This window comes from Xiphophorus couchianus, chromosome 9 (assembly GCF_001444195.1).
Source record: "Xiphophorus couchianus chromosome 9, X_couchianus-1.0, whole genome shotgun sequence".
Classification (NCBI taxonomy): Eukaryota; Metazoa; Chordata; class Actinopteri; order Cyprinodontiformes; family Poeciliidae; genus Xiphophorus; species Xiphophorus couchianus.
The window spans coordinates 2565610-2578344 of record NC_040236.1 but is presented as its reverse complement, the minus strand read 5'-3'; the positions used below and the strand labels follow the sequence as shown (position 1 = coordinate 2578344).

The 12735-nt window shown below is 42.2% G+C and overlaps 2 protein-coding genes across 3 annotated transcripts in view; one reads left to right on the top strand and one right to left on the bottom strand.

Annotated features, from left to right (window-relative positions):
* reep3b (receptor accessory protein 3b) overlaps window positions 1-5490 on the top strand; it is a 33852-nt gene extending 28362 nt beyond the window's left edge. Inside the window, exons 7-8 of one of the 2 annotated variants that reach the window (XM_028026847.1) lie at window positions 3560-3693; window positions 4194-5490. In XM_028026847.1, the coding sequence (XP_027882648.1) occupies window positions 3560-3693; window positions 4194-4268 (209 nt within the window). In that variant the 3' untranslated portion in view covers window positions 4269-5490. Of the gene's footprint in view, window positions 1-3559; window positions 3694-4190 lie in introns of both variants that reach the window. The other variant, XM_028026846.1, reaches the window with a different exon arrangement.
* Window positions 5491-7010: 1520 nt separating this feature from the next.
* nrbf2b (nuclear receptor binding factor 2b) lies at window positions 7011-12206 on the bottom strand. The gene is made up of 4 exons (XM_028026845.1): window positions 11978-12206; window positions 9985-10069; window positions 9411-9451; window positions 7011-8384 (listed from the first exon to the last, which is right to left on the bottom strand). The coding sequence occupies exons 1-4, from the start codon at window positions 12068-12070 to the stop codon at window positions 7692-7694; spliced, it is 912 nt and encodes a 303-aa protein (XP_027882646.1). The 5' UTR covers window positions 12071-12206; the 3' UTR covers window positions 7011-7691.
* Window positions 12207-12735: the final 529 nt, after the last annotated feature.

Below are 12735 nucleotides of genomic sequence, written 5' to 3'. Positions count from 1 at the left end.
TCTTAATATTTATTATTAGTATTATTATTATTAGTCTTCTTGTCTTTTTTTATGGAAGAAGCTTGTTAACTTACCTGTAACTGCGCTGTAATATATTGTATTTAGATCAACGGGACCCTGAGGGACTATAGATGAAAACTAGCATCTGTGGCTAACTCAGTGTAATCTACCTTCTCCCTTTGAAATAAACAACAACAGCTGTTCTATATTATGTAATGGAGAAATTACCCAAAATTTATACTAATGTATGTATTTAGTGGAGTAGTTGTGGTCTTTAATGTTTTAGGACTGATCACAGCTGTGGTGTTCTCACAATAAACACAGATCATATAAATATTCACACCCCAGAGGGCTCCAGAAACTAAACTGAAGAATAAACCTGTTAACCCTAACCCTAACCCTAAGGTATGGCTTGGTTTCCGGGGGTTACGGCTACTTCCTGTTCCCATTCTTTGCATTGCTAATCATCAGGTCGCCTCCTGGCTGCATCAGAAACAGATCCAGGTAGTGCCCACTGCTGTTTGGACTGATTTTCTCTGTGTGCTGTTTTTCCTCGGCTTCCTCCTTCCCTGCAGGTTGGCTGGCATTTCAATGAAAGCACTCAGCAGCTGTGTGTGAAAGAGTGTGTGTGAGATGACTTCCGAGCAGACAGAAGGGATGAGATGAGGTGGAGTGGGGATGCCAGCAGAATGCCAAACACATACTCACTGTTCCTTCTATGCTTGTCTTTTTAATACACACGCGCACACCCACCCCCACATGCACACACACACACACTCTCTGAGTGGAGCTCAAAAAGACAGAGCTGCAGAGGAATATGTATGAGGAGAAAAGAGATTCCAAGGATGGATGCAGGAGGAGTGATGGAGTGAACATGGAGGCATCATGTATTCAGCTCAGGCATCCAGAACCTTGGGTTACCTCATCTGCTCTACAGCTCCCTCTAGTGGCCAGATACATGGAGTACAGGTGGATTAAATTATGTCAACAAATATTCCTGTTGGACTTATTTACTCCTGGCTCACAGCTCTGTTGCTGATGTTACAGACCTGCCAGTGAGTTGCCATGGGAACCTACAGTGGGGTGCATCTGTGTGAATCATTCTAACACATTCTCTCCTGTGAACACACATGTTGGTAATTAGTGGCTTTGCAGTAGATGTAAAAGATTGAAATTGATTTATCTTTCCATCAACAGCTTTGAGTTCTGACAGCGCACAGCTGGCGTCTAGGCAACCGTAGCCTGGGAAACATCGCCGGGTACGTGTCTGAGGAAGCTTGCATTGTTGGGCTGCTTTTCTGTGGCTCTCTGACCTTCTCGATGTTTTTGTCTGAAGGTTGATGGAATGGTATTTGGCTCTGTCCTTCACATTCATGGTGTTGGAGAGAATTACCACAGAAGTGACTCTGTGGAATCCAGAGGTTCAGCTGGGAGTTAAACTTCAGAGTTCTGCTGGGTTAATTGTCTCTGGTCCAACCCATCATTGATTGGTTGAATTATTTCCTCACCATGTCATCATGTTCTAGATCCCGGCTTACATATTTGATAGAGTTTGAAACAGAAGCTCTTTTAAAAGTGACAGGACTCTGAACAGATGAGCTCTGAGCCGACTGGAAGGTCTGTGGGACGAACAGCAGAGTATCTGCAGCTAGCCGTAGTTTCACCTCGTTTCATTGGTCTGTGGAGGAGGAGCATCAGGTCTGAAGTTGATGAAAAAATGTAGGCTTTTTTTCCATCAGTGGATAACATGGAGAACAGTTGAGGGGAAGTGCTGTATTTTCTTTATTCAGTCAGTTGTTTGGTGTTTCTTGATCTCTTGGGAAGTTTGGTCCCATTACATCTCTTCTAATTGGCTCCTGTCTGTTTCCTTGGATCAAGTGGAGAGATGACCTAAGACCCAAAACAAACAGAAAGCACACACTTGCAACAAAACCAGGAAATCCCTGGTAAAACAGCTGTTGGGGTCAGAGGTCAGGAAGCAGCAGCAAGGAAGCCATTGTTTTCAGGTGGTGTGGGGTTGAAGCGTGGAGCTGCTGAGTCAGAAGGTCCTGTTGGATAGGAACGGGCAGAGATGTGGGCTGGCCTGCATGGTGGGGCAAGGCGTGGCTGGGTGGGGCGGGGCGAGGTGGGGCATGGGGCTGGGTTGAGGGGGAGGGGGGCTGAGTGGGGGCATGGGGCTGGGTTTGGGGGGTGGTGGGGCAGGGTCACTCTGTGTGTTCAGCTAAGCTTTGTGTTGTTACAGAATTCAGAACAGATAAAACTCTGAGCTGGATCTGCTTCACTCTGAATTTTAGTTTTTACTATTTTAATATTCTTTAAAGTCCTTAAACTGGACTAGTTTATGTGTTTTATTAAACAGCTAGTCTACCACAAGATGGCAGTAAAGATGACCTTTTGCTTTCATTTCAACCCTTTGGTTTATTGGTGAAACTTAGAGCAGGAAGTCTGAGCTTCTGACTCAAAAATAATTGCATAATTGCAGCTAATGTGAAATTTGTCTCCATTCCTCTGACTTTAATCACATCTTTTAAAGTTTGTGTCACCTTTGTGTTGATACCACAAACAAAAGTAATGTGTTTTGGCCCAAAGGTCTGTATTATCATTATCATTATTATTATTATTATTATTATTATTATTGTTTCCTTTGTGAGTGAAGGGACAGACAGGGTATTTGTTTGGCTTCTGCATGTGGACATTTACACACTATTTTAATACGTCAACAAAAAAAATCAAAGGCTTCCAGGCAAGTCCAGACGATTTAACAACCACTGATAGATCCTATAACTGGAACTGAGGTGCTGAGTTCCTGAACTTCTTATCATGCTCATCAGGTGTTTTTTTACCCCTGGAACCAGGTGAAGCTAAAACGATGCCATTTGAGAAGTTTGGCTAGAGCATACAGAGACAAAGAAGGTTCTTCTTGTCTTAAATGCACAAAGCATTTATATTTTATACAGTTTTGGCTTAATTATTGCTCTAAGCAAGTTGTTTTTCAGCCAATAATTAGAAGCAATTAGTTGATGATTACTTCAATAACTGATTCATCATGATTAATCCGATTAAGTGTGTGTGCTCTAGGTAGCAGAAACATGAGGGCTCAGCTGAGCTCAGCTGCACCCTCACTTCTTTAACACACACTGGCAACACAAAGACACACAAACATGAACACACATTGGGGTTGGAAGGGAACCTGCTTGATGTGGACCAAGAGGAAGCTGACACTCCTCAGCTACAGTCATCAACATTCACAAGACCTTGTGAGACATGGAGGACCCTGCCTGATGTTAAATCCTGAGCCTACTTTTCACTGTTCTTCTTCTGAACAGTTCTCTCACAGTACACATCATAATGATCATCTTCCCATATGGTTAGGTTTGTTGTCATATATACATTTTTACCACATGTAACATTCCGTATGTCAGAAACTGACATCTGATGAGGGAAGGAGAGGCCCGATGATTTCCTCCTGGTAGATGGAAGTCAATCAGCTCATCAAAGGAAGCTTCACACACAATCACATGGTTTCATTGATTACTGTGTGTGTCTTTTGTTACTTCAGAGTACTACTATGAGCAGGAGGATGGGTCTGATGAAGAGGCCGAGCCAACGTTCTCTGAAGATGAGGCCGTCAGTCAGAAAGGACTGAGACGTTCCCAGAGCGTCAAGATCACAAGATCCAGAGTCCGCAAAGACGTAAGTGTCCACCTGACCCTGCTGACCGGGAAAATATTAAAAATACACTCCTGAAGGGATAGACAGGGCATTTATTTACACACTATTTCAATACGTCAAAAAAAGAGGAAAAAATCTAAGGCTTCCAGGCAAATCCAGACGATTTAACAAGCACTGACAGATCCTTTAACTGGAACTGAGGTGCTGAGTTTCTGAACATTCTCAGATCTTTGTTGCTGCAGCTGAACTTCTAACATTAAGCTTAAACTGGAACATTCTTAGTTGTAGTTTCCTGTATGAGAGGCAATTATAGAATGATGACTGCATGCTTTCCACTGAAACTAATCCATTGCTAAAACCAGACAGTCCCCGCATTTTTCTTCGCCAATACCTAATTGTGAGTTTCCAAATGGTTTCACAGCTTCACCTGTGCTAAAGATGCTGAGCTGAACGTTTCTCAGCAGTAACACCCTCCAGCGAGCTGATCTTGAAGCACCTTCTGTGTTTTCTGTCACCAGCAGCTTCGTTATGGATCACTGAAGATCAAAGGCAAGAAGAGGCCGGCGCTGAGCTCCGTTAACTACGGCGCGTCATGAGACCCTGCAGAGCTGCCTGCTGATTGGTGGATGATGCTGTCATCTTGTTTTCCCACTCTGACGTTTCACTCTGCTGGACTCTATGTGATGACCAATCTGCTGACATATTTATTACCTGCAGCTCAGAGTGTTTCCCCTCAGAGCGTTGTCCAGGGGTATTATGGTCTGTCTGTCGTCTCTCACTGGGACTGATGGGTTTTTATAGGAGTGGGAAATATTTTGTCTTTTATTTTTTAGACACATTCCTCATCATCTGCTCTTTCATTTAATATGAATAACGTGGTACCACTGTGGCTTGGGGATTTCAAATGTTGCTAATAGCTTTAGTATTAATTTTATGCTTCTGCTTTCCAAAATATCTGACTCCATAATCAGAATAAAATATTATTTTCATCAACTGAAATGTTCTTCTGGTTGATGGACCTCCTCACGCGTGACTTGTTAGGTTTGAACTCATGTGGACCATTTTCTGTTTCTCTATGTTGGATCAATTAAAATGCTGTTTTTGAACCATTGCTTGAAGCAAAACGATGCTTTTAGCTTCAGTGTAGTCATGAGGAGCATTTCTGACTGTGCTGCTGCTTTCAGCTGCTTTTCCTCCGTTAGACGTGGCAGCAGCTGAGTCATGTCTCAGAACAGGAAGTGGGAACATGCTGGCCCTGGATGGACAGGAAGCCAGGCGTGTTGGAGTGTTCCCAACACTTTCATTCTGTCAAAAAGGGGAATTCGCTAGCTTTTCTGACTTTCACTGATCTACCCAGAGAAGATCATGGTTGTAAATTTCAAGCTTTAATTATTCTGAGTGTTATTGGTTTGCTTTTTTATGACTTTTTTTGTGATTTATATGCTTTTTATTGTAACAGCATAATTTGCACATGCATATCCTCCCATTATTTTATATGTGCTGATGTTTTTCATCTCTGATCTAGTTTTCTGTGTGGAGACAGACCAAACCATGTTAGCCGCAGCACTGCTGCTTCCTGTGGAGCTCAGCATTTCTCTGAGCCAGTGTTTTTTAAACATCCTAATGAACAACCTGCAAATGTGCAGCAGCAAGCTGCACATGCTCACGTGTTGATGTCCATTTAATGCTCATATCTGACTAAACCAAAGGCCGATGTGCCCACCACGGCTGTGTGGACACAGTTTTTAAAATGTTTTGATGAGTTTGCTGAAAATACACTAAAATAAAAATGCCTGTCAATATAAAGGCAAAAACAAATGTGGCTTTTATTGTCTTTTATGCTCTAAAGACATTGTCGTTTCTTTGTTTCTCCCATCACCCAAAATCACTGCAATAAAAGGATCCATTCAGGACTTCTAAACCACTGCTTCCTTGTATGGCATCATGAGAAAATGTAAGAAGACCAAAAATCCAGTAAACTACTGTGAGACAGACCAAACCATGTTTGTGGAAGTAAAACCCCAGATGTTGAGCCATGTCAGACAATGTAGTAGGTAGTTCTACCAAACACTGAGGAAATGTTCAGAAGCAAACTTCTGAATTTCAAAATTTCTTATAACTTCTGATTCTGGTATTTAGCAATTAGAAATGTTAGTAGTGGGATAGGACCTAAAACAGGAAATGTTTGGTTTGATTATATGTCAGATGTTTTAAACATAAAGTTGGTTATATAAATATCTACGTTCAACTGTAGTCATTACACATAAACAGTAAAGTGTCGATTGCATGTCTGAACATCTCGCATGTCTAGAAGTTTCCGTTTTGCTGAAAAAATGTACAAAAAACACCTGAGCTCCCCCTGCTGGTATTCTTTGGTTAGTGCATCTACTGAAGCAAACTACACAAACATTTGATCTAAACTACTGTCACTCATTCAAGCGGCATTGAGTTTACAGATGTGACCTGTTGCTTATAATGAACCAGAGGTCAGATGTTTTTTCATTGAATCAGAACAAACTTCTCTTGCTTCAGGCCAGATAGAATTTGTATTTACTTAATGTCAAAAAAAATAAAATTTTAAGTGTTTTTTTTTGTAACTTTCTTTGATTTCAGAGGTTTATATTCATTTGGTGAGTATCAGGAATAACTATCTTTTAAACTCTATGACATGGGTCAAACCTTTTCTACAAACTGATAGGTTTGTAGAAACTTATCTGAGTTAACTGGAGTCAACCTGATGAAGACTGATCTGGTTTTGATCTGGTAACGACTGTGGGACCTCTGGAAATGATGGTTCATGAAGGATTCTTTATAAAAATAAAAAAAGAGACAATTATAGACAACCTCAAGCATCCTCGTCATGATCCTGTCAGAGTGTCTCCAGAGTTGCTGTAATACAGACTGCTAGAGGACATCCTTCCTGCTGACAGCCATCAGCATCAATAAGTGAAGAAAACTGTGATATTAGTTTAATTTAATTTTACCTCTGGAGTTAGAAAATATTTTTGAATTGATTTTTTGTCCATAAGCTACTTTGGAGCTAATTTGCTGGTTCACTCAGAGACACTGTCCATGTGGAAGACCCATTTGGGTTCAATTCTTAAGATGTTGCATCAATATTTCCACATAAAATAGATTTCTAAAGTGCACCAGTCCCTCCTGCAGTAAAACAACATGATGCTGCCTCTCTGCACTACCCATCTGGGCTGGTGAGCTCTGGGGTCCAAACTTCCCCCTTTCTGTTCCAAATGTAATGGTCATTATTTCTATCACCATCTCCTCTGTCCTTAAGCATTATATTGTAATGCTTAAGAGATAAAAATCACAGCACACACATATAATTAAAACCTTTTAATTTCTGTCTGCTACAGTGGTAGAAAACTGCAGCCATGATTTTCAGAGAGCAGCAGTAATGTGCTCACCTGCAGCTGATTCTCACTGCATCTTTATCTGTGTGCAGAAATATGGATAGTAATCCCAAATATGTTGTGGGAGGGGCAGGGCTCTTTCATCCACAACCATGCAGAAGGATGGAGGGGAACATAAAGGTGATGTAATGTTGTTGACTGCATTCTCCATGGTAACAGCGAGATGACCTGAACTCTTGTTGCAGATAATTTCTACATGCAGCTTTCTGTTCCTCACCTGATGTCCTTCTATGAAGCACTTTGTTCTTATTGTCACAAAGGCCAAGGCATGATGTTATCTCTGAAAAGGAGCGAATAACAGAGCCTGGGTAAGTTATCATTGTGGTGAGTGAGTGTATGCTATTACGTCAGAGGGATTTACTCCACAGTTGCCCTGTTGTGTAATGATGCTACTATCTGACTGTGATTTCCAGTCCAGTAGAACATGTTGAGCTGGACAGGACTGTCCTGAAAATACAGAAAGCAGACATGTCTGTACTTTAGGTTTAACCCACATGAACCCAGCTGTCAGTGACCCACATCTGACATGAGGGCTAGTAGTTTGATGATGAAGATGGTGGTGTGCATGTGTGTGTGTGGCTCAGTATTGTTTCATCCCAGTTTGTCTATGTCCAGCAGCTCCTGCAGTTCATTCTTAATGTCTTCAGGCAGCTCCAGGGGCGGCAGGTCATCCAGACACAGATCTTCCTGAGCCGGCATCTCCAACGGCGGCAGCTGAGGGATAGCGATCTCCTTGCTTTTCCCACTGTTCTTCCCTTCCTGCCCGCTTCCCGTTCCCATGGCACCCGCTGCATGAGGGAGTACCCAGAGCTCAGAACGCTCCCCAAAGTCTGCGGCCTCAGACTGCAGCCGGGCGTTCTCCAAACGTAGCCGCTCGTTCTCGGCCGACAGCCGCTGGTTTTCGTTCATCAGATGGTCGACCAGGCGCCGCAGGTCGTCGATGGTGGTCTGCTGCTCCTCCAGGCGGGTTTTATCATCCTTGGTGGTTTTGGAGCCAGGGCACGGTGAAGTTAAACGCTGGCAGGCTCCAGCCTGCCGAGTCTGAAACTGGTAAAGCAGGGTGTCGTATTCTCGCTCACCGACTCCTCTGCCTGGTTCAGCAGAGAGCCTGGCAGCGCCAGCAGCCGAGGGCTGACCTGACGGCTGGGTTTTGGTTAAGGGGCCTGGCCCGGCGCCAGGTCGCGCCCTGGTTGCCTCACGTCGAGTTTCTCTCTTCCAGCGCTCTTGAATCAGCCGCTGCTGTTTGATATGGCTGTCTCTCTGCAGCTCCATGGACAGACTGGCCTACAGAAGCAGAACACCAACATCAGCCATAAAACTATGCTACACTACGCTAGCAATAACGTTTAACACTCAGCTGACAAAGAAAATACACAGCTATGGTACACCTTTATTTCTAATCCCAAGTTTAATGAAATATGTAACTTTTATAAAAATATATTCTTTTCATATTTATTCAAACCCTGTTGAGACAGTATTAGTGAAAACATGGATCTCCTCCACCTCCTAACTGAGCTACTATTGCTGTCTGAAGAAGTGCACCAATCAGAGCCAGGAGGTGGGGCTTAGCGCTGTCACTCAAACTCATGTAATCGTTGCACAATATGCTAATGGAGGAGAAAAAAGTTGCTATTACAGGAAAACTCTTTATCCGCAGTCATCGGTGGCTATGCTAACTTGCCTTAGCATTCAAAATAGAATCGGCTAGCTGCATCGTAGCAGAGAGTGAGGAGGGGAGAGAAGCTCATTGAATTTTCTCAGTTTGTATTGATTTTGAAGCAAATAAGTAAACAATTGTTTGTTTTAGTATTGATTAAATCTCGGATGCAATCATGAAATGAAAGAATAATCTGAAAGCAGCCTGAGACTCATGGGAGTGTCAAACCTAAAGCAGTACCTTCGTACCAGAGCATCTATTAAAAGCTTCAACCTGCTTCAGCTGATGAAGTCATACAGACAGAGAGGAGAGGAAAGACGGGAGTTGAAGAGAAAAGAGCTGAAGTTTTGGGCTGCTTGTTTTACAAAAGGACAGAGGACTCATTATGTGCGAATGATGAGCCAAGCTGAGAATTTAGCTAAATCTGTTAGCAGCTTCTCCTCAGAATGCTGGGAAAACTGTTGCTATATTCAGTAACCAGGCTCTCCTGACATGCCTTGGATGAGCATGAACAAATAATAACATGAATCTAACTGTAACCCATCACAGATACATAGAGTGGATTTAGATCAGTAATTTCAAAATCCTGACAACAAGAATCAGTGCTGGAGGAGAACTTAGTACAACTACTGAGAGAAATAACAGATTCTCACCTGCTCACACTCTGTTAACTTCATTGCTTCTGTGAGAAGATCTATAGAGACAGAGAGACATGGGAATGACATGTAGTATCCTCAGTCATGTTTTTGTTAGTTGTATTACCACCCCATACCACTAGAGGCAGTAGTAGATCTATAGAGATGGAACAAAGTGAGAGATGAAGAAGCTATACAGAAAGAATCAGAATGATGAGCTGTGTGGAAGATCATTAAGAGAAGTTCAATAGATGCTGAGTGGAGCTCATTCATAAGAGAGCAGAAATTACATACAACCCAATAATTCAAATTAACATCAATAAAGTCAATCATTTGAAAAATGGATTTTGCTTATTAGTAAATTACTGAAGCATCACACAAATAGAATTAGAGAATAATGATGTGACCTGTTTTCATCGTTATTCAAAGTCAGCCTGCCTCAGTGACATTTGGAACTACTGCCTGACATGAGTGTAATTACAGAATAAATTACTAGGAAGACCACATAGCCACTCAAATATTTGTCAGTGCAGTCCAGATAAATGTTTCTATTCTTACAGTTCCTAAGAGTAACACATTCAGAAAACCATACCTGCAGCTTTTCCATGGCAGGAAATGGCCTCTTCATACTTTCCAGCAGAGACCAAACGTTCTGCCTTTCTGCACTGCTGATGTGCCTGAGCACAGTTAGATGATGGCACGTGTGCAATATGGTAGAAACAGGGAAGAGGATGCAGAATAAAACAATTTGTTTAGAGTTGCACTTTGTTCAACTGCAATATATATGCATTAATTATTAAGAGATGTCCAACTTTCCAGCTCAGATTTTAGGCACCATGAACTTGAAGTTACCTCTTATCTGAGGAAGATAAGGTCATTTGATAAGATCGGCTTTACATGTAAGTGATCTCCCAAAATTAAGGAAATTGGGGATAATTTATTGGTTCAGTTCTACCCTGAAACAATAAAAAACATTTCATAATCATCCCCAGCCATGAGTCCCTTTTCATGAGACCCCTCCCAGTGAAAACAGATATATGGAGCAGAATACGTCCCACAGCAATGTGCTCACATAACACAGTGAAGAACTCAAACAGTGATGTTTGGATTAAACAGCTTAAAATACACACACAATCGTCAAGCTCTCTACACTGTATGAACACTTAACACATGATTAAACAGAGTTAAATCTAACACACACAAAGAAGCTCAGAGTCCTCGCCGACACTTGGCACATCCATTATTAAAAAATAGTTTTCTGGGAGCATGCATGTAAATAGTGAAATTATGACTCTGGTTTTACTGAGATGGTGCAATTTCATCAACATGATAAATCATCATACCAAGCTGGAAGTGGAAATGTACAGTACAGCAGATAAAGCAGCTGAAATATTGCTTTTTAAATGTCACTAAAGTTAGGGTGACCATATTTTAATTTGGGAAAACCAGAACACCTTGGGGGAGCTCTAAAAACGGGGAAACTCCATACATTTGCGCTTTGGCATGTTGTTGGCTACTGACAGCCACTTATCTCTCTTCTGATTAAGAACAGGGCTGCCTGCACTGACGCGGCTCAGGGATTACGTCACACGCAGCGCAGTGCCCTAGTGCCTGTAAATTTAATGGTCCAATGAAGGAAATTTAAAAAAACAGGACATTTCCTCACTTTCTAAAAAATACCCGGGACGCCCGGGACAGGACGTGAAATACTGACATGTCCCTGGAAATACGGATGTTTGGTCACCCTGCTAAAGTGTTACTATGGTGATAATTAACAGCACAATGCAGCTGGCAACTTGAGAGAGGTGAATTCTGAGGAAATCCTCCTCAGCACAGACTGGGTAAGTCCTTCTGACATATAGATTTTTTCCAGAGCTACGGTCCTAGATGCCGTAGCTCCTTCTACACAGCTGAATCATATGGCTCTGCAGATGTACAAGTCATTCACTTGATTCGGGTGTGTTGGATTTGGGTGGTAGCTTTGGAGGACTGGGCACCCGCTGACCTAACATATGCAAGAGCTCAACAAGGTTAAATTATTACCTAATGTTTCATTGATATGTCACAACTAACATTTGTGAAAATAAAGCTAAATAAAAATGCCGTTCTCGAGGAATTTCTCATTAAGTATTTTTGTCCCTCGTTGTTATCCATAGAAAAAAAGAGAAATAAATAAGTTCCCATCACTCCTCATAAACATTAGCATATCAGAAATCCAAACCGCTGTGACTGTATTTAGCAGCTCACATAATTGGTTTTCTTCCCTGTCGTTGCCTGATAGGAAAAAGATTGAAGTCGTTTAATGACACAAAAACATTAGACGTGTGCGACAATTAGTCGAGGGTCAACGTATGGACAAATATTGCTACTATAATAGCAAATATGCCCATACAAGCAGTATACTTGACCCACAACCGAAACAAACACGATAGTACAGTAAGCACTGTACAGTAAGTCCTTGTAAGGCACTGCGTAGGCATTTAAAACCTACTCGGCAGACACCGTGTCGGTCAGTTAACATTCACCATGCTAACACGGACTCCTTTACATTAGCTTGTTATTGCAACATCAAGATGGGAACTTACCAGGTTCAGCGGACTGTCCACGACCTCCATGGTGTCGCTTCGTCGATGGTTTACTCTACATGTACTGTGCCTCTGAGCTTCAGGGAGTGTCATTCGCACAGCAATACAAATATATCAAATGTATAATAAACACAAAGAAATGAATTACAGTCGAGGAAGCTCAGTTGCCCTCGTAGCACTCAGAGGTACAGCAAACCGTCGTGACGTGACAAGCAGTCAATTCAGACGTGGCAAGAGGCGCACGCGCAATAGGCAAAATCGCGGGGTGAGCGAACACAAGCCGCCATTTTTTGTATGGCAAAACAACTCGCTGGTATCATTACGTTCTAGGGAAGGAATGATAGTTAGAACACTTGTTGGCTGTAGTGTGGTTCTACAGGATTTTAACTCATGACCACAAACGACATGATTCTTGGACCAGAAAAAGAGTTTGTCCTGAAGATCCGTATGAACGGATTTGTAGTGCACACTTGCTGATATCTCAGTTACATGCAACACCTGCTAATCTTTACTGATATATTCACATGCACGTCATTGTACTGGAGTTACTTTATTATGCTTCTCTGTTTTTCTAAGTCTCACTCCTTTCTATGGAGGGACAATAGAGAGGCCAGCAACATCTCTGTATGGTTTGGAGTGTGTAACACCTCTGACTGGCAAAGTATAGAGAGAGTGGTGAGAATCACTGGGACTGAGCTTCCTCCATCCTTGACACCGCTGGCAGACGCTGCCTGTCCAAAGCAAGGAGAAATACAAAA

Excerpts from the sequence above, each read along its gene's own strand:
- nrbf2b (XM_028026845.1), bottom strand. The coding sequence starts at position 12,070 with ATGACACTCCCTGAAGCTCAGAGGCACAGTACATGTAGAGTAAACCAT. Across the intron at positions 9,452-9,984 it reads CTGCCATGGAAAAGCTGCAG|ATCTTCTCACAGAAGCAATG; the intron begins GTATGGTTTTCT and ends CTGTCTCTATAG. Across the intron at positions 8,385-9,410 it reads AGTTAACAGAGTGTGAGCAG|GCCAGTCTGTCCATGGAGCT; the intron begins GTGAGAATCTGT and ends CTGCTTCTGTAG.